We start from the raw sequence: 26,775 nt of genomic DNA on the forward strand, positions 1-26,775 counted from the left end.
TGCAGATGGGAATTGAATTCTAGATTATGATGTTAGCTTCTTCGACATCTAATATTACTGTTTTATGGTTACTTTTCATTAAATTAAATGACTTCATAAATAGATGTTTTATTTTTTAATCTGGATGTTTCTAGATCAATCTACAGATCTAGGTGTTTTTAGTCAGGCAAAAGTGGCTGATCCTGAATACTAGAATACCGTTACTTATAGAATAAAACAATGTTAGAATGTGAATTTCCCCAATTCAATATTACATATTTCTTTGAAAATTTAGTTTTGTGTATATATTTATTTATTCTAAGATATAAAAATGCTTCCCCTGTTGATAAAAGGCAACTTTATGCCTGGAATATCTCACACAATTCAAATTATTACCAAGCAAATGCGACCTTTACCAGCTGCAGTAGCATTGAAAGCTCAACTACCTGATGTTGCCCAGAAAGCAGTTACTAAACTACCTTCTGCTGTACCAATGGCAACTGTTTCTATTTTCGGGGCTCCTTCAGTAAGATATGCGCACACTGATGCTGCAGTTCCTGATTTCAGTGCCTATCGACAGAAACTTAAAGATGATGTAAGCGATTTTAGAAAGACAGAAGATGAACGGAAGCTCAGAACCAAGACATATCATTATGCCATTTCAGCTGGAGTGTGCATGGGAGGAGTTTATTTGGCCAAATCTGCGGTAACTATGTTCCTTAAAACAATGAGTGCTTCAGCAGATGTTCTTGCTCTTGCATCAATAGAAATCCCATTGTCCGAAGTTCCTGAAGGAAAAAGCATTACTTTCAAGTGGCGAGGAAAACCTCTTTTTGTTCGCCATCGGTCTCCTGATGAAATTGAGAGAGAAAAAGGAGTTAATGTTGCAGAGTTGAGAGATCCACAGCACGATGCTGAGCGTACTCAGAAGGAAAACTTTTTAGTTGTTATAGGAGTTTGTACCCATTTAGGATGTGTCCCAATTGCCAATGCTGGTGACTTTGGTGGTTACTATTGTCCATGCCATGGTTCTCATTATGATGCGTCTGGTAGAATTCGAAAAGGGCCAGCACCATTGAATCTTGAAGTTCCAGAATATTCCTTCATTTCCGATGATATTATAAAAGTTGGTTAATGACTTATGCCTGACCATTTTTATACATCACATGTTATTGCGAAGTCATTTAGTATAAAAATATAGGGAAATATTGTCAAAATAAACCAGGATTTTGAATTTTGTTATATTTTTGGACTGTTGTAAGTTGTAACTTTATGTTTCCAAGTATTAGAAACACCTCTAATTTAAATAAAGCTGTTTCATGGAATATTGGTTGTTGATTCTTTTCATATTTCAAATTAGTTTCAATTTTGAATATTTATAATTTCTATATTCACTCCTGAATAATATTGTTTTAAAACAACATTTAATCGGAAATTACTGTCTGGAATAATGAGATTAATATTGGAGCAATCTGTTGACTAAATATGAGGTTAAATTATTTTGCATATGATGTATGTATGGATTATATATGTTCCACTCAATGATGTTATTAACAAATGTCTTGTTTAAAATTGGACTTGAATATTAGAAACTCTTGACTTTTCATTAGTGCTTAATTAATATATTGTTTGTTTTTTGAACGTAGATGAATTAAACTTTTTCAACCGGCATGGTATTTATGAAATCTGTTAAAATATGACATCTATAATCAAGTTCACAGCACTTTCTGGTGCTCAAAATGAAGAACCAAACTGCTATCTTCTGCAGGTGATTTGTTGTTATTGTCTTTTCATTTGTTCTCTGTGTCTTTTAGGAGCAGTTTTTTTATAATTAGATTGAAAGTTCATGTTCAACGATGTGACCACTGAAACGTAATTAGATTATTTTGCCTTCACAGAGAATGCGTCTAGAACGGGCTTCTCAAACGGTGGGATAATTTTTTGGGGCTTGAAGCTAGGTGAAGGATATTTACATTCTATCCACATAATTTCAACGTGTTTTTTGAATAAAACATACTTTTGCCTACGATCTGTTATTTGTAGCCTATTATTATTAGCTAGTTATTTTTGAGATGGGACATGAGACTCCACACATTTAACTTAAAAAGTTTAGGAACCACTGGATTCTAGAAGAAGCAATGACTTTTTCTCTCGAAAGCAGTCTTGTAAAAATACAAATCTGTAATAAATGTTTCTGAAGCATGTTATCTCCATATCAACAGGTTGATGAATTTACGTTTTTGCTGGACTGTGGTTGGGACGAGTGGTTTTCTGATGGCATTATAAAAAAGATAAAAAGGTAGCTTTGCATTTTTCCTCCAAATTGTATGGAAGTTTTACAGCACTGTGCGCTATCATGGGAAATAGTTATTCAAATGAATCTACTCTATTCGCTTAATGCATTGCATTAGCATTTTTGTTGACCCTTTGAGGAGGTTTGTCATGCTGACTACTTTTACCCTGCGAATATACCATTTGTCTTATTCGAACAGCTATTAAAAAGTACCCTTCAATAAAAGCAATGTTTCCCAATACTAGGAAGCCTGTAGTTCTCAAACTTCATGACCCTTCAGGCCTTCACCAATAACTCTCACTCTCAGCACTTTATAAGAATACATAGGTTTGCTTTTACTGTGTTTTTTCATCACAAATATTTTTCACTATGTTCAATGATGAAAACAACAACCAGGATAATAAGTGCATTGTAGTCAAAGAATTAACAAAATCACAGTCATTTACTTCAAATTAATGTAGTCATGACAAATGATACTTAGTAAAGGCCTTTGCTCATTGCCCCCACATGACCTCTCTGTGGCCCTCTTGGGTGACCGAGGGCCCAATTTAAGAATCTGGGCCAAGCACAAGATGAGATTTCAATGATTGAAGCACAGAAAGCTTGTTGATTTTTCATTGTTTTGAAAATAGCAAGGATGAGAAACATTCATTTTAGTGGAAGAAAACGAGTGTTGTCTTTTGTGGAATAGCCACATATACGACTATTGTGCGACTGTTTTGGGAGCTAGCAGGGCTAGCAACTGATAACAAGTACATCCATATCTAGGGTTCAGCTAGATCCAATGCTAACTTTATTACCATGATCATCTCTTCTCCAGACAGAATTTATTAGAAAGGTTTCGATTTGAATCTCATATTAGCCCTTTTTCTATTGGCACCACTGCTGTGTGAATCGATTTATGAAAGTTTGGGGCATATGGTGGTAATGGGATTAACACAATATCTTTAACCGCTGATGGCACAATAATTCATTGGCAACACATTGTCACCCTTTTTTTGGGATGCTGAGGTATTCAATATTAATAATCATTTCATTATTTGTAGGTATTTGAGCCAAATTGATGCTATCTTACTTTCATTTCCTGATCCTCAACATCTCGGCTGTTTGCCTTATCTTGTTGGAAAAGTTGGATTGACTTGTCCGATATATGCAACTGTTCCCATCTATAAAATGGGGCAAATGTTCATGTATGACTTATATCAGGTATTCTGCAACAGAGGATTTGCATTTTTCTGCCTCATTCCTTCATCATTGCTTTGTAAGAGTTGTAAATTTAATTTAATGGCTGAAGTCAGTCGGGGAACAAATATAGCTAAAGTTATATTTATCCTGTTCAGGTAATCGGTGCACAACTGCACATCGTTTAAGAATTCATAGATTATCCCACAAAAATGCCATTTTCATGGGAGTCAACAATGCCATTGTTAGCATTATTCCTGATGCTCTGCATCACTATACTAGGTACAACATTATTGAGTTTTCTTCAGAACCAAATGGAGAGAAATAAGGCCATTGTTTGGTATATATTTCACTTATGTTATTTGTGATAGCCTCATTGATAGGGTGAAATAATTTATCACTCCTCAATTTTATCATGCAAGTTTGCAACTGGAGAATCAGATTTGATAATGATTGGGATTTGCTGGATATTTGTTATTATTGTAAATTTAACAATGGTTTTTCCAGTCTCATCACAACACCGAAGAATTTGATAAATTTACACTGGATGATGTTGATATGGCATTTGATAGAATCACTCAACTCAAACATAACCAAACTTTAACTTTGAAAGGTGAGGTGTAAATAAATTTTGCAGTAAAAAGGCCTTGATATTCTTTTCATACCACAACATTCCCAGATATATTTGTCTTTATCGGTGATAAACAATGGTTCATGACCCCACAATGTACATGTACCGTATATCGAATTGCCTGAGTAAATGAGAATGTTCTTTTTTTCCTCCACACAATGATTTGGTCTCTGTCTGAATGGTTGTTAGTCCATAGATGTAAAACAGTAGAAACTTTTTGAAACTAAAAACGTGACCGACTACTACTGGTAATTGTTTTTGTTTACTTGGTTGCTTGTTGTATGTAGGACTTTCTGTCACTGTCATTTGAATAAATGATGTAATCACATTAGGTAATTTTGAAATGATACATTTTTTGATTATTTTCTTAAAATACATAGACTACAGTCTACAATACAAAAAGTATGCTTCCATAAACAAGTGGCAAAACTAGAATTGAGACGTGAACACCAAATTCGTAAATCAGTGCAATTACGTAACATATGTGTTTATTAATCACCGTTTTAAAATTGATTATTGATATAGTGTCCACATAATGGTAGAATTTTCAAATGAACAAAATTTCGAGTAGTGAGGGCCTTCAGTGACAGTTGGAGACACCTCAAATATAATTATGGAGAACATGAAAAAAACCAAAACTTGAAACTGTTCATGCAGAACTTTTATTTCTATGTACGGTTTAGATAAAGGTCACGGCTTATCAATAACCCCCATACATGCTGCTCATATTATTGGAGGGACGTCATGGAAGATAGTCAAAGCTGATGAAGAAGGAGAAATCGTTTATGCAGTTGATTTCAATCACAAAAGAGAAAGACATTTGAATGGTAAATTACGACTTAGTCGGTCGCAGCTCGTATGTAATCTTTATAAACTTACACTATGAATGAATTGCATGCCGATTTAAGTATATCAGGTTGTAGACTGTGTTGTTTGTTTTTGAGAAAATAAGAGTATCCAATAAATTTTAAGTAATTTAAGTAATTACGGTAGATCCTTGCTAGTAATTACAATTTTGTTGTAATCTTGTACGCTTCTGTAAGGTTGTACTCTTCTGGAATCAGTTGGAAGTGGTGGCAATGGAGGTAGAGGCGGAATAGCTGGTTCAGTGTGCCCTCCTCAACTTCTTATTACTGATGCCTACAACGCTTCATATCAACAAGCAAGAAGAAAGTTGAGAGATGAGGAACTTTTAAGTATGTACTTCAGTCATTTTCGACAAATTATCGATGTCTTTCAGTGTTATATCGGATTCATGTAAAAATTGGTACATTTCTTTATATGATATTCTCAGATTTTCCTTTCTTTCGCTGATGGTCTTCAAATTGCTCTGGAATGAACAATGACTTGGTTCTGAATGCTTTATGTTCTTGTTTATTTTTCAGCTAAAATTATAGAGACCATGAGATCAGATGGGAATGTGTTGATTGCAGTTGACACTGCAGGACGAGTTCTTGAACTTGCAATATTATTGGTATGATAGACAATTTCAATTACTGCCCAGCATACATATATTAAAACTGAGTATAACCTTTACAGCAGCAGAAAGTTTACCTTGTCCACTAGATGTCACTGTTAATCAAGGTTCTGGATAGTCTATATTTACTTAGATTCCTCAATATGATTCATTGAGGAAAAAATTTATTTGAAGCTTACTTTTTCTTCTGTACAAAGGCAATGTATTACTGTCTTTTGTTTGGAAAAAATGCAACCAATCTGGATAGCTGTATTGACTACCATATGCTGCTTGCAACATGCATGACATTTACATCTTTAAATCCTTATGAAAATTAAATTATTTTTTCATAATTCAGGATCAGTTATGGCGAGACACAAGATCAGGCCTACATGCTTATTCCCTTGCTATGTTAAACAATGTAACATACAATGTTGTGGAATTCGCAAAGTCTATGGTATGTGCTCCGTTATGTTATATATATAGTGATCTATATAGTACAGATACATTGGGTATTACTCTCCAGTCCACATTTAATTAGGTAGAAAACAGGCTTGCTTCTTGCTTGCATGAATAATTCATTGGGACTCGAGTATGATTCAAGAAAAATGAACACTGTGATGAGGATTAGGTTATATGATTTTTCATGTTTTATCGGGAGTGAAGAAGGAGTTATCTTGGCTCAATAACCATACAGATAATCACAGCCTTTATTTGGTTCACCAGTCGGACATGGTAGGGCCGATAAGGGCCAACAAGAGGTAATAAGATGGCGTGATCATGTGGCGAACTAAGGCCTCTCATCTGGTTACGAGTCCAAGTTGGGTATGGCATTAGTTAGCCAGTTATTTGTTTTCGGAGGTACGGACATGATGGTGGAGGAAGCCGTATAAATGCAGTAACGGATAACCTATTACCAAACTGTCTTTTCGAGCCTGGGTTTATGAATGGCTCAATTCCTAGTGAAATACTGTGTTAAAATAAAACACCAGTAAGTATGCATCATATGCGATTGTGTATTTGGAGCAAGTTTAAAGTAAAGTAAATCTTCAAGTTCAATTTAGGAATAATGGAAAATTAAAAAAGAGATTCATGCCAAGGGTTGTATTAGACTTGACACTAGCAATTAATCAGGTCTTCATTCAAATAACATTCTTGATTTTAAATGTTATATTGGTTTATATTGAAGCTTCACAATATATTGTGTTTGCATTTTAACACAGGCATCTTATATCAAACCATGACATTAAATATTCAACGTGAATTGCAGTACCTGGTATAAATAAGCTTGATAATTTGTGAGGAGCTTGCATCCTAATTTCATGCTCGGATAAAGGCACTGTCTTATTAAAATTTCAATGCCTATACATTTATGTGTGCTATTTTTCATCAGTATACCAGTACATTTTTAAGTTTAAATGTAATGTAATAGTTGCATCATTGGCAGAATATGAATGTAAAAATAAAGAGCGTGATACTATAAGTTGATTGTATTTTCAGAAATTGTTCTTTTTATAGTAAACTCCTCACTCAAAGGTGAGGGAGTCGCGGAATGTCTGTGAAATGTGCTTTCTTCTTCACTCTCTATTTCTTCTACATTGTAACATGTTGACAATTTAGGCTGTTTGTGACTGCCGAAAGTTGCTGGTGGTAATTTCAGGTCAAAATAGCTCAAGGAACTTTCAACATCTTTTTCTTCTTTGGCTAAGTTCGAACACATCCCATCATCTTCTGCATGTTCGAATGTGTTATTATCAGCCCCATCTATAAATAAATCTGAAGATGACAAGCTAGTCTCATCATTATGTTCTTCATACTCTGAATCATCATGAATGTGAGCCGGAGGTTCGTTAGCATAATAAGGAACTCTTGTAGAGGATGTATACGTATCTGACAAATATGAAGATCGAGAAGATGGAATAAAGTCTATACCTTTGTATGGCTTCTCTCGTGCCAAACTACTAGTAATAGATACTGTTCCACCACACGTGCTGCTATTAGAGCCGTCAGAATCCGGCAAATCTGTTCTATATGTGCAAGTGCTAGATCGCCTTGGACCTACACCAGTGACACTACTACTCATTCTGGATATTGTGCTTTGATCAGAAGAGTCTTGTTGTAAGACACTGTAAGCTGATAGACGAGCATGTTTATTTTCTTCGTATCTGTTGGCAACAATGGCCATGGAGGGTTCGTAAGACTTTGATTTGGGTAGATAGTGGTGGTAGTATTCTGTGGTATTTCGATCATCCTGTTTGTCGACATTGTCGCTATTTTGCTTATAATGTTCTTGTACTTCGTATATGACACGGTTTTGATCGTTTTCGTGGTTTAATTTATTTGCTGGAGTATTACTGTGAGACTCTGTCTGATACACGTCCATTTCGAATGGTGTAGGCTCATCAAAATGTAAATAACTACTTTTCAGTTGAGGGAGATCTTTCGGTGAATTGGAAGACGACGAACTTCTTGACCCTTCCGTATCTTGCGGGTGTTCTTCTCTTGGCAGGGTCAAATTGAAATCTAACCTCTCGAAAGTCTTTTCTTCTGGATTCTTGGCGATGGATGCGGCGTGAGTCATTCGTTTTCTGCTGATATAGAGCCACAGTCCGGCAGATATAATAATTCCAAATAATAAACCTATAACTCCACATATGGCTCCAACTATCGGAATGATATCGATAGAATCGCTATCATCGCTCGATGCGTCGTCTTCCGTCGTCGTTCGGTTTTTGGTAATTGCATGGTGATTTGCATAAAGCGGGTACGTTTTGGTCACAGGCTCAAAAGTTGTTGAGACTTGTTCCATGGTCGTGATGTCAATTTGGTCGAAATTTGAGGGTCCTGTTGTAATTGACACTTTTGTTGTTTCGTGCGACCACTGTTCGGTGGTTTGCGAATCCCAGTCTCCACTTGCCTCAAAACCAGTAGCAATCGTCCCTTCTAGTGATCGACTCGGATAAAATATGATTAATAATAATATTACCCACAATGGTTTGTTGCGCCATAATCTTAGGTATTCGACTTTCCGCATATTTATCTTTAAAATTTAAAACGCCATTGAGTATGGATGATATGTAATATAAAAACAATCTGGAAAATAAGAATTTTTTTTAATTTCTATGTATCATCAGTTTGAACTCGGGCCGCTGTAAACTTCCAGTCATTCGCTACATTGTCACTTATGCGACAAACTGATTGTATTATTAATATACAATCTTCATTCGTCTTTGTAATCAACATTCATTTTTCTATAAACAATTCATGACCAGAGGCACGAAGAAGCGTCTGTGGTAGTCAGATTAAACGTCAGCGGGGTTAAATCAACCGGTTATCTTGCCGATGGCACAACATTTATTTAACGACACGATATTGTTTTAATTTTGGGATTATGCATTATTATTTTAATTTTGGAATTATGAATATATTTTATGGAAACTTTATCCCCAATTCAACAGTAAGTCACTTTCTGGGTATCCTAAAATAGATAACTCGATTCAAAAGTCCTATTTCCACGAAGATAGTTACGTTTAAATTAAGCTCCCAGATAGTGGTGGCAATTCACTTTTGCTAAGGTAATAATCCTTCTGAAATTTAAATCTCTACATTAGTACTGGTTGCGCCTACCATCTCATTTCTCTTGAGTGCTAACTTAGCTTGAACTGCTCGCACCACAATGCTGCTATTTTATGCTACTATGTTTTTCAAACCGAAATAAGCCTTAGAAATGTTTCTATAAGCTTCTGTAGTTGTGGCGTTAGTACTAATGAATTAGCCACTATAAAACATCGCTGGCGTACGCGTACTATGTTGTAGTTATCATTGGTGTCATGTACTTGACGTGGCTAACGCGATTCTACGACATTCTAAACTCCAATACTATATCGCTTAACTGAATTCAAACTTGTTTGTTGTTGCTCGCATCTTAGCTTCTGCACTTTCTAATTATTAATCTCACTAACCCAATGTGGCGCCTGCGCTGAAGCCTAATCTGGCCTGATTTTCGGCTTATAGATAACGTAATTTAAAACCACATTATCTTATTCGGAGATCCCATTGTGGTCGAAGAATAAGCTCAAACTGTGAGTGCTAATTTTGGCGATAAATGTCCCACAGCGAAGCTGAAGGATGTCGCGCTTTTCTTATCTGCGCAAACTTTCTTAATAACAGCTAGGTTCGAAATGATTTCACGCCGAGTGAGATTAATTGTCGCTTACTAACGGAGTTTATTTCACGCGCTAAATGCAAAAATCTTGCGCCAGTATAACCTAGAGTTATACACATATTATAATTAATTGACTACCATTCCACGCAAGAACAATAATATTCAAACTATCATACCCTGCTATATTTATGTCATGTGCGCCTCATGTTTTTCTGCTCGTTTTCTAGATCTGTGTGTATCATCCGCTCCAAAATGATGGACAGAATTTCTAGTTTAGTCTGCATCATTGACCACATTGAAAATCTAAAATAGTTGTTATATGATTTAATTTCCTTATGCTTTCGCCAAATTTCCTTGTTCATACTGCTACTAGTACTAACTTGCCGTTGCCACTAATGATTTTGCCGCTTGATTTTGATATTGCGTTATTAGAGTAACACAAAGAAGCATTTTAGACGTTGACTTGATTCACTCGTTTTAATCTTGGCATTGACATTCATGTTTTCACATTTAAAGAATTATTGAATCCATAAAAAAAGCCTAATGAACGCAATATTATCTTCTTCGCGCTCTCGCATTTTCTCATTCTTAGACAAATGTGTAGATTGCGGGTTGGTGTGACCTTAACTGTGTACAGACTTAGGCCGACGAGGCGTTACGACACCTCTCGGTTAAATATAATAATTGACTCATGTAGCACGCCTGGCCTTGTAACGTCTCAAAAAGTATGTGCGATACATATATGGTTTATGATGACGTCTATACGACGAGCTCAAACCAGAGTTTATCTTCCCGATGAAACATGGAGATATCGGTCGCTCAACCGTAGAAACGCACCCATATATCATAGCGTATCGGTATCAGTCTCGATATCTAGTAGCACCTTTTGAATTTTTAAATCTACCACAACTTTTCTATCCATTTTCAATGTTTAATGTGCTCGCTCTTTCGACAGCGTGGTTAAATAATATACAGGATCTCGCAATTAGATATTTGAGCTATTTGGCCTTGCATGCTTCTTGTTCTGTGGCGATTCTGTATTTTACGGGACATACTTAATGCACTTTAATGTAAAAACTGTTTGGATACCTACTTATATAAATGCGTATATTTCTTTTAAAACTATTCCAAGGCGCATATTCTGGAGGCTATCTTAGCTTTCCATATAATTTTGGTCATGCTTTAACCGGACCAAACGATAATTATAATATTTGCGCAGAAAATTCTAACCTGCTCTGTTTATAAATTCTCCATAAATGCTTCGGTTTAATTTATATAAGTAAAATATTTGTGAAGTATACAGTTCCAGATGCAAAAGCATCGACATGCGATTATAGTATTAAGATTTATGTGAACCTAATTGCATAATATGCCCGTAACTGTAATTTTCGGTAATTACAATCAATATATATATATGGAATAGTGCCAGGTATCTCGCGTTATGAATATTTGTCGATTGGTTTTAAATGCGATGCATTATTTTAACAGTTTCGACCGAAGGTGACTAAACCCAAAAGTGCTTCAAATTCTTGTTACTCATTAGTTATGCTCTTCTAGATTCACTAGTTACCTCAGAAATGTTTTAAGGTCTTAATCACCAAGTTATCGATATGTTTCCGTGCTATCTCTCCCCCAGTACAAAATTTAAATTCGGATGGAAAATTCAGATTGTACTTGCATTGCAATGGTATTGTCAATGGATAAAATCATAGAATATTGTTGGTGTTTCGAAAGATTCCTAATATCTATCCTTTCGATTCACTTATTATTCGCAAATTCGTCGTATTATTCGATTTTTTATACTTGGCTGAGCACACATTGTCGTCGTAACATAAATATCTGCAGCTGTCTTTGCACAATTTTCTAGTCTAAACTTGACTTCTTTTCCAAATTACTCATTTTGTACAAGTACACCATGGCTTTAATACAACACTAAACGAATCAAGCACGAGTGATGGGTGATTTGGAAACAAAAGCGGCGGGATATGGTACGTGCCAGAGATATGTTTGCAACTTTAAATGTACATTGCTTAACTCACGCATGGATGCAACTGAAAGAACCCTCAAAACATTACACTATATTTGGATAAGTTCCGTAAATAGCTTTAGGCTAAAGACGCACTCGACAACGTTGCGTTAATACCAGAGTTGTGCGCACTATTAGGTGCAATATCACTGCCTGCACTATTCTTAGTCGTTTCATGTTACAGGGGAGAATAAATTACATTTTATACTTGCACAAACTATTCACTAGTTAGTTAGCGCAAATTGGCTCTTCATATTTTAACCACGTTCCACTCTATCTTACATATTTATTCAAAGATAGCTAGTATTTTGTAAGGTCCTCGTGGTATGTACAAAGCGACATTATCACATAAAGAACTCGTTCTATTTCTCCGAATCCTCTGGTTAGTACACAATATTAATTCTTTAAAGTGGCATTACAATATTTCAAAGACGTACGAATCGAAACATTCCAAATATGGCGACGATATATATATATATTGCCTGGATCAATAAGTACATTGCACAAATGGATATAGTCTAATCAATCGCCTTTCGTGCAATTATGACGTAAAATGTTGAATAACTTGAGTGCATTTTCTACATGTAATGATGCTACGACTAGCGATGAGGTGCAGACAAATTCAGCAGATTTTTTATCAAAGTGTTTCCACATAAAATTATGACCCATGTTTTCTCAGAGTACGAAAAAGAAACGTGAATAGGCCGAAAATAAATGACGATCCCCGTTCGACGCCAAGCCGCTGTCAAATTTGCTCTCTGATGAAATGAAATTGCGGCAATGTTCTATATGGTGTCACACGGAAGAGATTTATTCGATCTTCCACAGTAATAGGGATTACCGGTCTATTTGCTATCACTAATTCCCAGCATGTTTTATCGCATCTGTGATATTTATAACATACTGTTTTTGGTTGTAAAATAGATGATCATTCTAGATAGCAGATATCAATGACGAAAGGTGCATACATAGTGACTTACTATTATCTCCATAATAATAGTCGAATCAAATCGGATAACGGACTTGGACACAAAACGACTGAAAGCTGAAAACGGAGATATGGCAACTAAATGATTGGCTGACTTTTCCTATAACGCATGGAAACAGGATAAAAAAAAATGAAATACAGCGTATATGTCTAATCCTGTTTAATTACGAAAACCGCGCCATAAGCTTGGTAAAATTCAACACTAGGACATCAGAATATAATGTACGATGAGCAAGTCACGATCTGCCACGCAAATCATTTCAAAAAAATATTTCTACGAACCGGTCTGACCGGATGCGGACCCCTGTAATTGAAGCGCCTGGTCGTTTCACCTAGAGTACAGTAAAAAAACAAGCATTCGAAAAATCAATGAATGCTATCATTCATAATAATTGACCAATCTTGCAATGATTGCTTTATTGAATAAAGTCATATTCGTGTCAGCTATAATACCAACCACGCATTGAAGTGAATAAACTCTTGGAAGTTCATTTAAAAAGGTCACGAAGTATGAACAATAATATATTTTTTGCGATGAAAAATGATTTTCAAAAAGTTGTTAAGTTATACGAGATATAGCGTATATTTTATAATTATTGCTCATGTTTCTCTGTTTGAATGAAGCATGTACCTAGACTAATAACGACAATGGGCAATGGCATAAACATTCTAAGAGTTCAACTGTTAGATCCGTAAAAAGTTGAACGTTCAACTATATACGACTTGGCAATAAACATAACCGGTATCAAGACCTGTACTAACTATACAAATTCCTAACTCTCAACATAAAGTAACCTTCTCTTGTATCTCGCAAAGTGAATTGTCAGAAAGCAATATTTATTGATCTCTAAAACTGGCATCGACCAACTCGACTTTCGCTTCAAATATTCAACGTTGATTTATCGATCGTACTGTTGCTCTCGTTCGAACGATGGTGAATCAGCTATATTAATGAAGTGGAGAAAAACAACTTTGGAACATATTAATAATGAAATTGTTGTCAGTCGAGAATAGCTCAAACGGTAGATGCAACTTTTACACATTCCAGAAGCAGTCTTAATTAAATGCGTCTGATTGGATTTCCAAAAATACCGTGTTTAATTCTTTGATTATCTTATTCAGCACAAATGATAACGGCGATTGTTGTCGGTTAAAGTTTAAAATATTCGAATGTATCAATATACAGCTACTTCAAGGGAAATAACGGTTCTATTAAGTGGAATCTCGTCTAAATTGCCTCTAGCATAATTATATTTGCTGGTTTCTACTCGGAATGTATGCACGAAAATAACAGCCTTTCCGGTGAAGTTAATCTCAAAATTTATTTTAATATCAGCTGCATCTTTGAAATAATCCTACCCTGTAAAAACCATGATGGTATAGTCTGTGTATCATCGCTGAACACTTCCGACACTACTATTTTACAAAGCGGTACTAAACTTACCAACAGAAAACCCAAATATTCCCGTCCTAATACACTTTAATTATGTGAAACCACTGCCACACGATGTTCTGTGATCCATGACAGTGTTACTCACTCTCTAGATCAGTTTATGAATTACGTCATATTCTTTAGATCAAAATAGTTCATTCCGTCAATGTACCACTTCCATGTCTCGAGCATGCCATGAATGAGACGAGGAACAAGCAAAGCCACTACATAAAATGTATACTCGGGCTAGTATCATCTAACGGCTAACGAATGGGCCACGCTCCGTCTGTTTAATGGCTGACATAAGGCGAAACAAAGACATTACTTTGCTAATGAATATTTAACGTATTCCCACGTCGTTTGTTGCCCTATATTGCCTGATTTGCATAAATTATACGCCGATAACAGAGAGTGTTGCGGCTGATTCCGGATCTTTCTTTCAGACAACGGGAAACCAATTAACGGAAATCTGAATTGATCACTAAGACGGTACAGAATATTTCTTGTGACAATGGAATAGCCGTACTTTGTCAGTGCATATTCGATTTTATCTTTCCGTACACTTGAAAACATGATACATGTCCACTTATCACGGTTCCCGATTGTTGTTTTTTCCACAAATACCTCAGATGTTCTTGATATCCCTTTTTCTGGTTCTTACTAAAAATAATTGTGACATTCAGTTTGTAATTAATTACCAGGGTCGTAAAACATCTCATTTGAGATTACTGGAATAAAAGTTCAGAATCTGTTTTACTACTAAACCGATCCCGCCGAAATTTGAGATGTGTTGAGAAAATTATATATCTTTCCATGAGCTGTTAAAAAGTCAAACGCTCATATATATTTACAGTATCAACTATCAATAAACTTAAAAGTTAGTTATGAGATCGCGAATAAAAACCTAACCGAAAATCATATTTTATTTACAACTTCATCAGCTCGTTGGGTTGCAAAATAATGCGCTTGATGAAAAAAAATCAAAATTTTTATGGATTTCGATTGTAACAAGTCTTTACCGTGTTCAAGTATTCAATTTAAAGCATTAGCTGTTGCGATAAAGCAGATAATGGTGACTTAACACACTAATGTGATAACTACTGGAATTGTAATCTATCACTCGCGATAAATTGACATTATATTGCCGCTTTGTATTTAAACAGCATGTTATTTCCTTTGAAGTAATTAAGTTATGAAATATTGGGGTCAAGTTTGGGATATGATATCAATGTAAATTGTGGAATTTGAACTCATTACCCTTGCAAATCACGTCTTTAAAAGTTTGAAATATTCGTTTCAGTCCTTTCCATCGATCACCATTCTGCTTACATGAATATGTTGATAACGGAAATAGACCTTCCTTATTACATAAAGTGCGTTCTTGCGTGTTTCCTTTAGCATGCTAATTCGCAACGTTGCAGAGAAAGCATTTTATCTAATAAATTTCACAACACTTTGTGTTGTAGGGATGGTTATGATCCTGATAGATACATATCATTTATTTTCAACTGATTCCAATTATACGAACTTAGATTTCTAAGCACTTAGATTTCTATCAACTTCCGTCATGATTCATGGGGTTTGATTTGTTTGTTTAAACTTAATTAGTTTGGAACATAATTGAGTTTAGTTACATCCGCGTTATGAGTTGAATCCCTTTGAGAGTACGACGTATCTATGTGTCAGCGCGAATGTGTGTCGTATGTTTAATGCATTTAGATGTGAAAATATTTTGTTGTGAAAATATTGTTCTACTAACCGACTTGGTAATATCATTATTTCATCATGAATACATTAAATATTTTGCTTACAATATTACTTGAACACAAAAAAACTTGTTTAGGGAGGGATTATGTCATACTTTCATCATAAAAACAATACATATATGAAAAAATTCCTGATCTTTCAGTGCACCCGAAAGCCCGATACAACTCACCGTTTTGTGAATTACAACTGATCTATGCTGACAATCGCTAAAATTCTTCCATCGTTTTTTTTTTATATAATTCAACAAAGGCTTTATTAAAATTATGATAATCTTGGCTGTTGTCCAATACGTAAAGGCATCCTATTGCAAACTTGTCACATTCACCCTCAATGTTTCCTGCTCTTGAATATGAAATATTCATATTTTCCCTATGCTACAGTGAAGTCGAAATGTTACATCACTGCACTAGTTATCATTGACGAAAACAATAACATCACGAGCCCAATATACGTACCATCCCGATTGCGATATATATATAATTTCCTTCTCTATGAATTCTCCCGCATTGCGCTCATGGTTGAACGTTTTAGGTTTATTATTATCCAAAAAGTTTGGAAAATAGTTTCTAAAGTCTAACTTTCTGTCGCACATCTCAGGTTGTCATACCCCCCTGCGTCCTCGTGAACTTTTAAAATATGAAATATTTATAACCTTCTGCTAAAGCGCAGTCAAATGTTACAGCGGTGGTTCTAGTGAAATGGTAACTGGCTAACGAACTGTATCAAATTTTAAACCTTATTTTCGTCATGTGGTATATAGATTACGGAAAACCCCCGCTACGCCAAATAAAAATTAATATGAGAATGCGCTTGCACTTTTTTTCATCAATTCACAAATAATACCTTTTCATATATGCGAGTTTACCTTTGATATAGATTACTTTTTCAAAATTCCTGCACATACAACAGGACTGACGAACAGTGCTCAACGTTAGCTGCTTTGTAATTGCAAATTCGTTTTGCCTATCGAACAGTTGGTAAATCTCATAATAGTCCAAACTCATTTTTGGTGCCGTTGCGAGTGCATTTCTTTATTTTGTAATTACTAATGCTAAATGCTTGTGAACGACCCAACATATTTCCCGAAGTAACAACTTTCTTCCAAAATTATTAATCATCCTTCCATTTCTGATTGTCTCCTTATTACGCTCTCGAGACAAATTATCAAAATAGTTTTCAAATAAACGCATTCCATTCCCAATGTCGCATTCGTTGTTTGTGCTGCAGATGATTTTCAAATGTCAACAACAAAATCAATTCGAAGTAAAAAGCTTTAAATACCCAATGTTTTCTTAGGCCATGCGTGTACGGATCATACAGATTATTAAATGCCGTTGATTTTAAATACCCTCTCGTCTTAAGGACACTTCACTCATGCCGACTTTTCACGTTGTCGATTTGAAATTTAATATATTAGCAAGTAGATTAAGAGTACTCTTGGATTGGCTGACATTTTAGCGAAGTTCAACCGGCATTGTGTAGCGATACATTTCATTTAGTATATATATGCATCAAAAACCAAAATGATAGTCTGAATAAACTCCAAAATTTGATTTATTTGAGAAAACAAAAAAAATTGGGCTCATTTTCAGTAAATAAAGTTCATGAATTCCCTTGGTTCAAGTTCGAATGCGACATTTTAAGCTGCCAAATACTTGACATTATCCTATGTGATGGTATGTGTGTTTAGTTTATATACTGTTTCTTCATTGGACATAAATAGAGTATTCAAAACAGCAAAATTTTGTACAATAAAATTTCATTTATTCGAATATTCAAATTTCAATTGGTGCTTTTTCAAAGTTTCCGACACGCATATCGCTATGATACGATATTATGAAACTACCAAAGAATATGTAATAGACAGTACTGGACGTTAGCACTTTCTTTCGAGTTAAATCGTTTGCATGTACTCTATTTAATATTGTTGTGAAAAGCCCTATTTTGGATTAGGGTCTTCGTTTTATTACTTTTGTGTTGGTGAATGTGATAGCTATAGCTTGGCTTATCATATCTGACACACAAGTGGAACTCTTCTATCAGTAATATTTCCCAATTTTCGTTCAAGTATCAAAACTTGACTTTGGCCAAACTTGTGTAATTATATCCTCCAGTTCTATGGAATCTTCTACATGACTATCGTTATAGCTGGTATCTCATTCAATCAAGTGGTGATAATCAGTTCGGCGTAAACATTGAGAGCTACCGAGAATAGCCATGGCGACTCGTGGATGGAAGTGGATTTCTGTTGACGCAAGTTGCGCAACGGAAAAAAGTTCAAACTGTTTGTTTCTAAGAGCAACGCCATAGCCAGAGCCACTTTGTGTAGCATCTCACAGGTGCTTATCTCCTAATTTAATTGCACAAAACTAGTCAGTCTTAAGGTGACTTTTCCGCATAGCCAAATTCATTTAATATTGTATTTTCTTATATTTGTTTAGATGGAATGGATGAGCGAAAAAATTATCAACTCCTTCACGGATCAACGTAACAGCCCATTCCAGTTTAAGCATCTGAAATTGTGTCATAATTTGGGAGATCTGGCACAAGTTCCACATCCGAAGGTAAAAAAAAACGCGGTATTAAAAATTTATGTTATTACCTCTAAAAATTGTATGTACATGTACATTATCGTGGATTTTACATTCTTGTTTTCTTTCTAATAATAACGAATTCCATCCATCAATCATTTGTTTTTCGTTGATTCTATGCTAAGCAATAATTCGCTCAAATAATATATAGTATATACCGCATGAGGGCCGTTTCTCTATGGCGAGCCACATGTCCTATTAGTCTGAAACCCACGTCAGGAAATGGCTAATAATCAAACCAAATTTGATCAACTATATGACTATCACTCCCTATTTTAATTTGCATCAGATAATTTTAATATGTCTCAAGTTGAACAGGAAATTTCTATGCTTATCTATCGTGTATAATAATGATATTGCGTGGAAATACCGGACGTATACGTGGAGACCCGGGCCTAAACACATCTTCGCAAAAACTAACTTGTAATTTTGAAATTCGCGACTGAAATTATAATTAAACTTAAAAACGTATATTAGAGCACATGTTGATTATTTACTTAACTAACTATCATTTATTTTTTGTCTGCATGTGCCATCGTCCACGAAAATTTTAACCTGCTGTTTCCCACCAAGATTAGCAAATTGCCGTGATGACAATTGCGTTACCTATAATAAGAGACCTTTTTTAAATTCACCTTGAGCGCTATTTTTTGTATGCTCAAGCAACATTCGTGACATTCTTTCTAAAGACCTTGCCAGAATGTTGTCAGGAGAAGGGACAGAGTAAAAAGTCAAAAATATTATGTTTTATTTTGTTGATAAATATTGGGAAACTGACGTCCTAGCGCTAGCCTAGCCATTTTACAAAAGTGTCAACACGCATGAGAATTAAAAAAACATTTCACAAGCTGCAAATCAATGCAGCCAATCCCAGTCAAGAGTTGACAGAAAGCGTTATTTCGACAACATCCAAGAATATTTCATATTCAGGATGCAATCATTAAATTATTCATAATCTATCCTTTGATTTTGCAGTGTGTTTTGGCAAGCACCACGGATATGGAAAGCGGATTTTCACGTCAACTTTTTATTCGATGGTGTTCTGATCCACGCAATTCAGTCATTGTCACTGGGAGAACAGCAAAAGGAACTCTTGCCAGAACACTGATTGATGATCCAACTGTGTCTTCTTTAAATTTAGAGGTCGGTGAAACACTATAGAACGACAAATCAGTTGTATTTCAATTCTATTCAATGATCTTTCAAAAGCATTGCATGTTCACAGCGGCAGATAGGTAGGGTATATGGTTAGAAACATGATAACATTTTAAACCATTCTAAATCTATTACTATGAATCTAATGCAGGGTATAACATAAAATAGGGGCCCTCCAATCTCCATTCAAATAAACAATGTCAGATGTAAAAATTGTAATATCAGGCCACCTATACCAGGTTGATGTATATCTGACACTTGGCAGTAATAATTGCATTTTTTGTTATATTTTCTCAAATCAAGTATGGACATTTATCGGACCTCCTGAAGTATGCGCACCAAGATGGCGCACAACCTGAACTCGGGTTGTGTACCAGGTTAGGGTTCAGGTTATGGGACATCTTGGTGCACATACTTCAGGAGTACCCATTTATCAGTAGTATGGGAGGAATCTATCATCAATACATGGTTGTTGACTTATTAGAAAGCTTTACAAACTATTTATACTCAATATCTTAAAAATATCTAATTAATTGTGCAATATATATTATGTTTGCTTTAGGTATACTGAAATTTATTGATTAATGTGATTTTTAGATTCGTAAACGTGTTCCTATTGTTGGTGAAGAATTGGATGAATACGAAAAAAAAAGATCAGCTAGAAAGGCGATTGAACGAAAAACGTATATGAATCCCATTTTTTCATTTTTGTTCGTTTGGCGGTTTTTGGTTTTGTTCACTGGTTGATATTAAGGCTGTTTACAAAAATATATTATAATAACACTGGTTTAAAAAGATCTACGTGCTTCGCATAGTATGCTTCAAACAACCTATGTGAAGGTATGATAAAGCTTTGTCGAGAATTGAGAGTTATGCGTGACAGGAAATGAGGCGAGATCGAGAGGTGTAATTTTGGACTTTTCGTATGTTCGTTTTCTCCTCTTAGTGTCATTTTCATGGATTGTCTTTATATAATGTAATGATATACTGGAGATATGCTCAAGATGCAAAATCATTTTATGCAATTTTTCGTGAATATAATTTTAAATCAATGCATGAACCAAGTAACTTGTCCAAGTCTCAGTATGAGAACAAGGTGATGCCCCCCACTCAACTTTGCTTTGCTGTTGTTTCAACAATATTTTTTGAGGTGTAAGTTTTATTTCATGCCTTCAGTGAATAAAATGTTGAAATATTAGGTTGCAAGACGAATCAAGTGATGAGAGTGATGTTGAAGAAACCAAGGGATCTGCTGTTAAACATGATTTACTCATATCTGCTGATGTAAGTCCGAAGTAATTTTCCATATTTACGAATTTGAGCTTAATTAAACCAACACAAGATATATGTGATTTGTGCCATGTAACTGGAAACAAGTATTATTTTGTGTTTTTTTTCCTCAAATTATCTTCAGTCTTGCCGCTATGTGACAAAATATATTAGAACTGAAAAGTGTGTACAGTACTGGGGAACAAGGGAAGATGACCAGCTTATTGCTTTGTAATTCATTCTAATGTTTGAAATACATACAATATGCTGTATGTGTTCTCAGTGAGATATGATAAATTTTGTAAAATTTGAAATAATTCATGATCTTGTTCTTCGAAGTATAGAAGAAGTATTCGTAATGTTTTTAAGTTGATTCTACAGTTCTCTCCTGCTCAGTATAAAATAATCAAATGTATTTAATACTTTTTCAGTCATCTAAAAAAAGTGGTGGATTTTTCAAACAAGCCAAGAAAACATTTCCAATGTATCCCTATGTTGAGAATAGAATCAAGTGGGATGAATATGGTGAAGTAATAAAGTAAGCTTCATGTATATTATCATTAGAATTAATAGTGAAAGATGATCAGGAGGACATTCATATCAGAATACTTTGTTCCCCTCAAATTGTTATTACATAATTTATTTGTTGGCCACATGATATATAGCAGGGATGCAGAACCATTATGTTATGAACTACCTTAGCAGAGGTTCTCTGCCGGAGCCCTTGGCTGCCCAAGTGGGCCACTGAGACCCTGGTGGGGCCACAATGCTAGGCGCAAATCTGAAATTACCCTGCCCTTGACAATAAAACTCCCCATTCTTCCTTGTTTCATTACTAAATAAGGTTATTTCACAAGGTCTATTGACTTTAATGGGCATGAATTGTTTAACATAATATGATTTGTGAAATCTATATAACACTATAAATACTATTGGAATGATAAACAGGGGAATGAATGTAATAAGACTCCGGAAGGGGGCCACGAGCAATAAAAGGTTGGGAACCACTGTACTATAGTAGGAAGTTTGATTTTCGACATATTCAGAAAAATATGATGTTGAGGTTTAGTACCAAATAATAGCACCAATTTATATGTTTTCAGTCCTGATGATTTTAAAACATTAGAAATGACAGGAAATGAAGACGAATCACATGAAGTTGATAAAACTCAAGAGAAGGAAACTAAGGAGGAAATTCTTGAAGAAGACGGTATTTGGACATCCCATTCATTATATATGTCCTTACTGGAATGTATCTTAGTTGCACAGAATCTTTAAATGAAATTTCATTTTTAATAAAGCACTTTTTTACCATTTTTTATTTAGGCCAGATACATTTTGGTAATGATAAAAAAATTCCTAACATACTTCAATAGGGCATTATCTAGGCGTTAGGAGTACGCTCGCCACCGCATGCACCTCTGATTACCCTGCGTCGGTTCGCAGGATCGAATCCCAGGGATCCACAGGGATGGGTATGTGCGAGAGGATTGCTGGAATCCTCATTATGTTAATGTCATGGTACGAAGCTTAAAAGTTCCACTTAGAGGTTTTCAGTGGTACCTGATGCTACCCCATACACACATTTGTACCCCATACACACAGCTTGTGACACGTTCATACAACCCCAGAACTGCTTGTTAGTCATTTCAAGTTACTTTTATATTAGTGTGAAATATATTGATATAAATTGCCTGACCTTCATATTAGTTAGGATTTACATATTTTTCTGGGGGGTGAGGAAAGCTGACGAGACGCCTTATTAATCATATGGCAAACCACGGCCTCTCGTCCGGTTACCATTCCATGTCAGGTGTTGGATTAGATCTTTTATTTCGGAAGCATGGACTTCATGGTGGAGGAAGCATTATTTATTATATTGTTTACGAAGCTGCCACACATGACTAAATACTGTAATATTCATCCAGTGATGTTTTATATCATATCAGTTCAGTCAATTACATGCAAATTAATTGAAACTTTGTTTCTGTTTTCAGAAGATACCGAAGTGCCAACAAAATGTATTTGTGAAGTTCGTACTTTGGAAGTTAAATGCAGTGTCACCTATATTGATTTTGAAGGACGATCAGATGGAGAATCAATGTTGAAGATAATACAACAAATAAAACCTAGAGAAGTAAAAAAATTGTATTTTTCACCAAGACAATCATTGCGCAAATTTTGTTTTGTTTTTATGAGATGTACTGTTACCAAAGCCAGTATGTTGTCATACACACACATTGGCTACCATTGTCTTGTATTCAGCTATGAGCAAATGGACGAATTTCATGTCACCTTATGTTTGTCACAGTTTAAAAATTGAATTTAGGTAATTTTAGTGAGAGGAACCCCTTCAAATACTACCAGATTAGCTGAAACTATACGGAGAACACTCGGTGGTGATATATCTGCTCCTGGTTTAGCACCTTTAGCACCCTCCCCTGATGCTGTCCAAGTTTTTACACCTGCTGTAGATGAAGTAGTAGACACAACAAAAGAACGTCACATTTACCAGGTCATTTTGAATATTTTTATTTATATGTAGCCTAGTTGATTCAACTACCAGTATATATATCATTTCGAAATATTCCATGAACCTACAGTGACATGATCATGTTCTACGTGCTAAAACATCAAACATTTTCATGGACATCTGGTAGTTTTGATGATTATTTATTGATGGCAATTACTGATAGTATACCATACAATAAGTAACCTTGTGTGCTAAAAGACAAGTGTTGCCTGTTGCAGGGGAAGGACTGAGCTGTTAAGTTCCAAATTCAATCCTAATAGTTTGATTTTTGAGTTTGATATTTCCAAGAACATTGAAAGTGATGAGTTTATGGAAATTAACAATTTTCATCATTGAAAATTAGTTTGAATATGTGAAATATTTATTCTTTCGTACTTAATTATTTGTTATTTTACATTTATATCTCCTACAGGTTAAATTGAAAGACTCACTTGTAAACACGTTGAGATTCTTCAAAACTAAAGATGCTGAAGTATGTTGGTTGAATGCAAAACTCGATTTCATGGAAGCAGCTATGAATTCTATGGAAGTACTTTCAGCATTGCAGGTATACCTATGTTTCTACTTCCTTATGTGTCTTAATCTACTCTGCTTCAGCAAATTTTTGACCTTATTATATTTGTTGTCAATAAAAAAACAATTATTCAGATTAAGGAATCTCAAGGTGAACAACAGAGTATTAGAAGGTATTCACATGATAATTATGAAGACGAGGAACTTTCAGAAGAAAAAAAATTTAAAATGGACGTTGATCAAGACCAAGTTGACAGTAAGTATTTGTTTGAACTTGGACTATTATTAAATTGAACGAAAGTTCTCAGGCACCATGAGCTTTGCATATGTGCACCATGCATATGAATTATTTTATTACTTTAATATTTGACTATTTCTATCTAATCTGAGATGACCATAATTGAATGACTTAGTTTGTACCCAAGATAGTATCTAGAATATAGAAAGTCAGAATTGCTAATGAGTATACCTTTAGCCAATATTATGTTCTGTAGTCTTTTCTGTATATTATTTTCTCTTCATACTACAATTTTGCAAACATATTCTCACTGAATTATGTTCTACATTCTCGCAAAAGCCTGTTTCTATAAAACTACCTATTTGCCAAGGTATGTTCTCTCAAAACTACATTCTTGGATAGAATCATTCACAGAACAGCGTAGCCTGTCAAGGATTTTTGAACAAATGACACCAAAACACATTGTCATTACTTCGAACCCCAATGACAACCAAAGAAATTTTTGGATATTTGCTGGATTTTTATTGAGGATAAAAATAATAATATTGTATACCGGAGTAGATGAAATCAAATTATAGCAGTTTGCAACTCTTCGCAAGTGTATTACATAGGTTCTGCCTAACATTTGCTTACTCATGATATTTCTGCTTTCCTCACTTTTAAAGCAAACTCAGCTCATAATATTTGCTTCAAATTTTCCATTGAAAAAGATATTCATGATCCCTATAAAGGCAATGCTGTGCCCAGTTGTTTAATATATTTTAGAATGACTTTCTAACTACACTGTTAACTTTGAATGAAGTTTTTCCCAAACTGCTTCTTTTAACCCTGTCTGACTGTATATCTAAGTGGCCAGCTCAATTCTGATTGCTGCAATTTGTTTTATACACTTCTACAAAAATACACATGCAAGTGCTCAGGAGAATATCCATTGTTGCGGTTTTAAAAAAATTGAACTTAAATCTATAATAAAGCTTCAATAAAATTGAATGAATAAAATCAAAATCTCTAAAACAATAACAAATCTTAAAGAGGAATTTTCACACATTACAATTTTTTACAAAATCTTTGAACATTATGATAATAAAGGTTATATCTGCACTCATTATATTTGTATGTCGACTTTTTCATTTAATCCCATACTTCCGATGTGAATGGTCACAGTCAATTTTAAACGACTATTTCATATATCAAATTCCCACTCCCAAATTGTATATTGTCACCTGAGGATATGCTTTGTTTTATTTTTAGAAATAGTTGATCGTGCGAATGCTGATAATGTCAATATAACTCCCACCCTAACATCACTACATCCTGATGAGGTTGGTATATTTTTCATTCTAAGAATATAGGCCTAATGACTAATAAGTTAAGAGCGTTACATAAAACCATGCGGTTTAATTAATTGAAGTTACAAGCATGTTTACAACTATTTAATCAGCTCTCCTGATCACCATGAAATTAAAAATATTGATATTTTTTATTCAGCTTGAAAGCCATGGAACATACTTTGTCAATGATGTTCGACTCTCGGATTTCAAACAAATATTAATAAAAGAAGGGATTTCTGCAGAATTTATTGGAGGAGTTCTTGTCTGTAACAACAGTGTAGCAATAAGACGGGTATGATCGTTAATGGATAAAATTTCTACCATGGTATGCATGTTGTAATTTAATGATGAAGAGGATATTCAAGTCAACTTCCAATATCCCACCATGTTAAAAATGTGATAAATATTTCTATATTTGAATATTTTTTTATAGATCAAGTAATTGCCATGTAATAGTATAATTTAAATTTGTTTCAGAATCAACAAGGGTTAGTTGACATGGAAGGTTGTCTTTCAGATGATTATTATCGAATACGGGAATTGTTATATGCTCAGTATGCAATACTCTAGTACTGTGTGAAGTTTCCATTGCAAACTTGTTGGTACAGTGGCAGCACATTAAACCGAGCGCTATTGTTATAATATTGTCATCATAATGGTAATTATCCACATCTGTTCCTAGAGATTTGATTGGTGGAGAAGGGAGTTCAGTCTGGTTGTGAACTTGTGATATTGCCATGTTATCAGTATCATGTGCATTTTTCGTATTTTGCGTTCAGATAATTTTTCACTGATTTCTACAAAAAAAATTGATTAATCAAATTGCAATAAACATGAGTTTGGAAGGAAGGCTGAGAAAGGCAGATGAAGTCTATATAAGGACACAAAATGTAAGAGAACGGGCATCCTATAGAGGGAAATTACATGTTTTGCCTTCCTAAAATGATACATCATGGTTTCAGTATCACACAAGATAGGCATAAAACCCATTTCATTGTCGCACGGCAGCCTGCTGTTTCGGCAGTAAAAATATAGCATAATCCTATACCAGCATTATTACAAAAATATGAGTGGGCAAGATTTTGTTTAAAAGTCGCAAAGGCAATCGTCTCTGGTTGATATAGGTTGTACTCTAAACACATGGAGGTAAATTCGACTGAAAGTACAGATAACAATGCAAGGTACCAGTTGACTGGGTGAACCTACTACATGGTACGGTATCGCAT

The 26,775-nt window shown here is 34.8% G+C and overlaps 2 protein-coding genes across 3 annotated transcripts; both read left to right on the forward strand.

Moving 5' to 3' along the window:
- The first annotated feature begins 250 nt into the window (after window positions 1-250).
- Window positions 251-1,626, forward strand: LOC120336444 (cytochrome b-c1 complex subunit Rieske, mitochondrial-like). Its single transcript, XM_039404128.2, has one exon. It carries the CDS (start codon window positions 311-313, stop codon window positions 1,112-1,114), a length of 804 nt encoding a protein of 267 aa, XP_039260062.2. The 5' UTR covers window positions 251-310; the 3' UTR covers window positions 1,115-1,626.
- On the forward strand, window positions 1,624-26,421 carry LOC120336442 (cleavage and polyadenylation specificity factor subunit 2-like). 2 transcript variants are annotated; one of them, XM_039404125.2, is made up of 21 exons: window positions 1,624-1,747; window positions 2,202-2,278; window positions 3,319-3,478; window positions 3,962-4,067; window positions 4,769-4,912; window positions 5,129-5,281; window positions 5,471-5,559; window positions 5,900-5,998; window positions 18,361-18,483; window positions 19,486-19,653; window positions 20,263-20,348; window positions 20,865-20,949; window positions 21,366-21,472; window positions 22,038-22,144; window positions 22,932-23,071; window positions 23,264-23,449; window positions 23,880-24,014; window positions 24,116-24,236; window positions 25,470-25,540; window positions 25,707-25,841; window positions 26,027-26,421. In XM_039404125.2, the coding sequence occupies exons 1-21, from the start codon at window positions 1,676-1,678 to the stop codon at window positions 26,117-26,119; spliced, it is 2,457 nt and encodes an 818-aa protein (XP_039260059.2). In that variant the 5' UTR covers window positions 1,624-1,675; the 3' UTR covers window positions 26,120-26,421. The 2 variants fall into 2 exon arrangements, with proteins under 2 accessions (XP_039260059.2, XP_077966270.1); XM_078110144.1 differs by having other exon boundaries at window positions 22,935-23,071.
- The last annotated feature ends 354 nt before the right edge of the window (window positions 26,422-26,775 follow it).

The sequence above is a fragment of the Styela clava genome, chromosome 2, assembly GCF_964204865.1.
Source record: "Styela clava chromosome 2, kaStyClav1.hap1.2, whole genome shotgun sequence".
Classification (NCBI taxonomy): Eukaryota; Metazoa; Chordata; class Ascidiacea; order Stolidobranchia; family Styelidae; genus Styela; species Styela clava.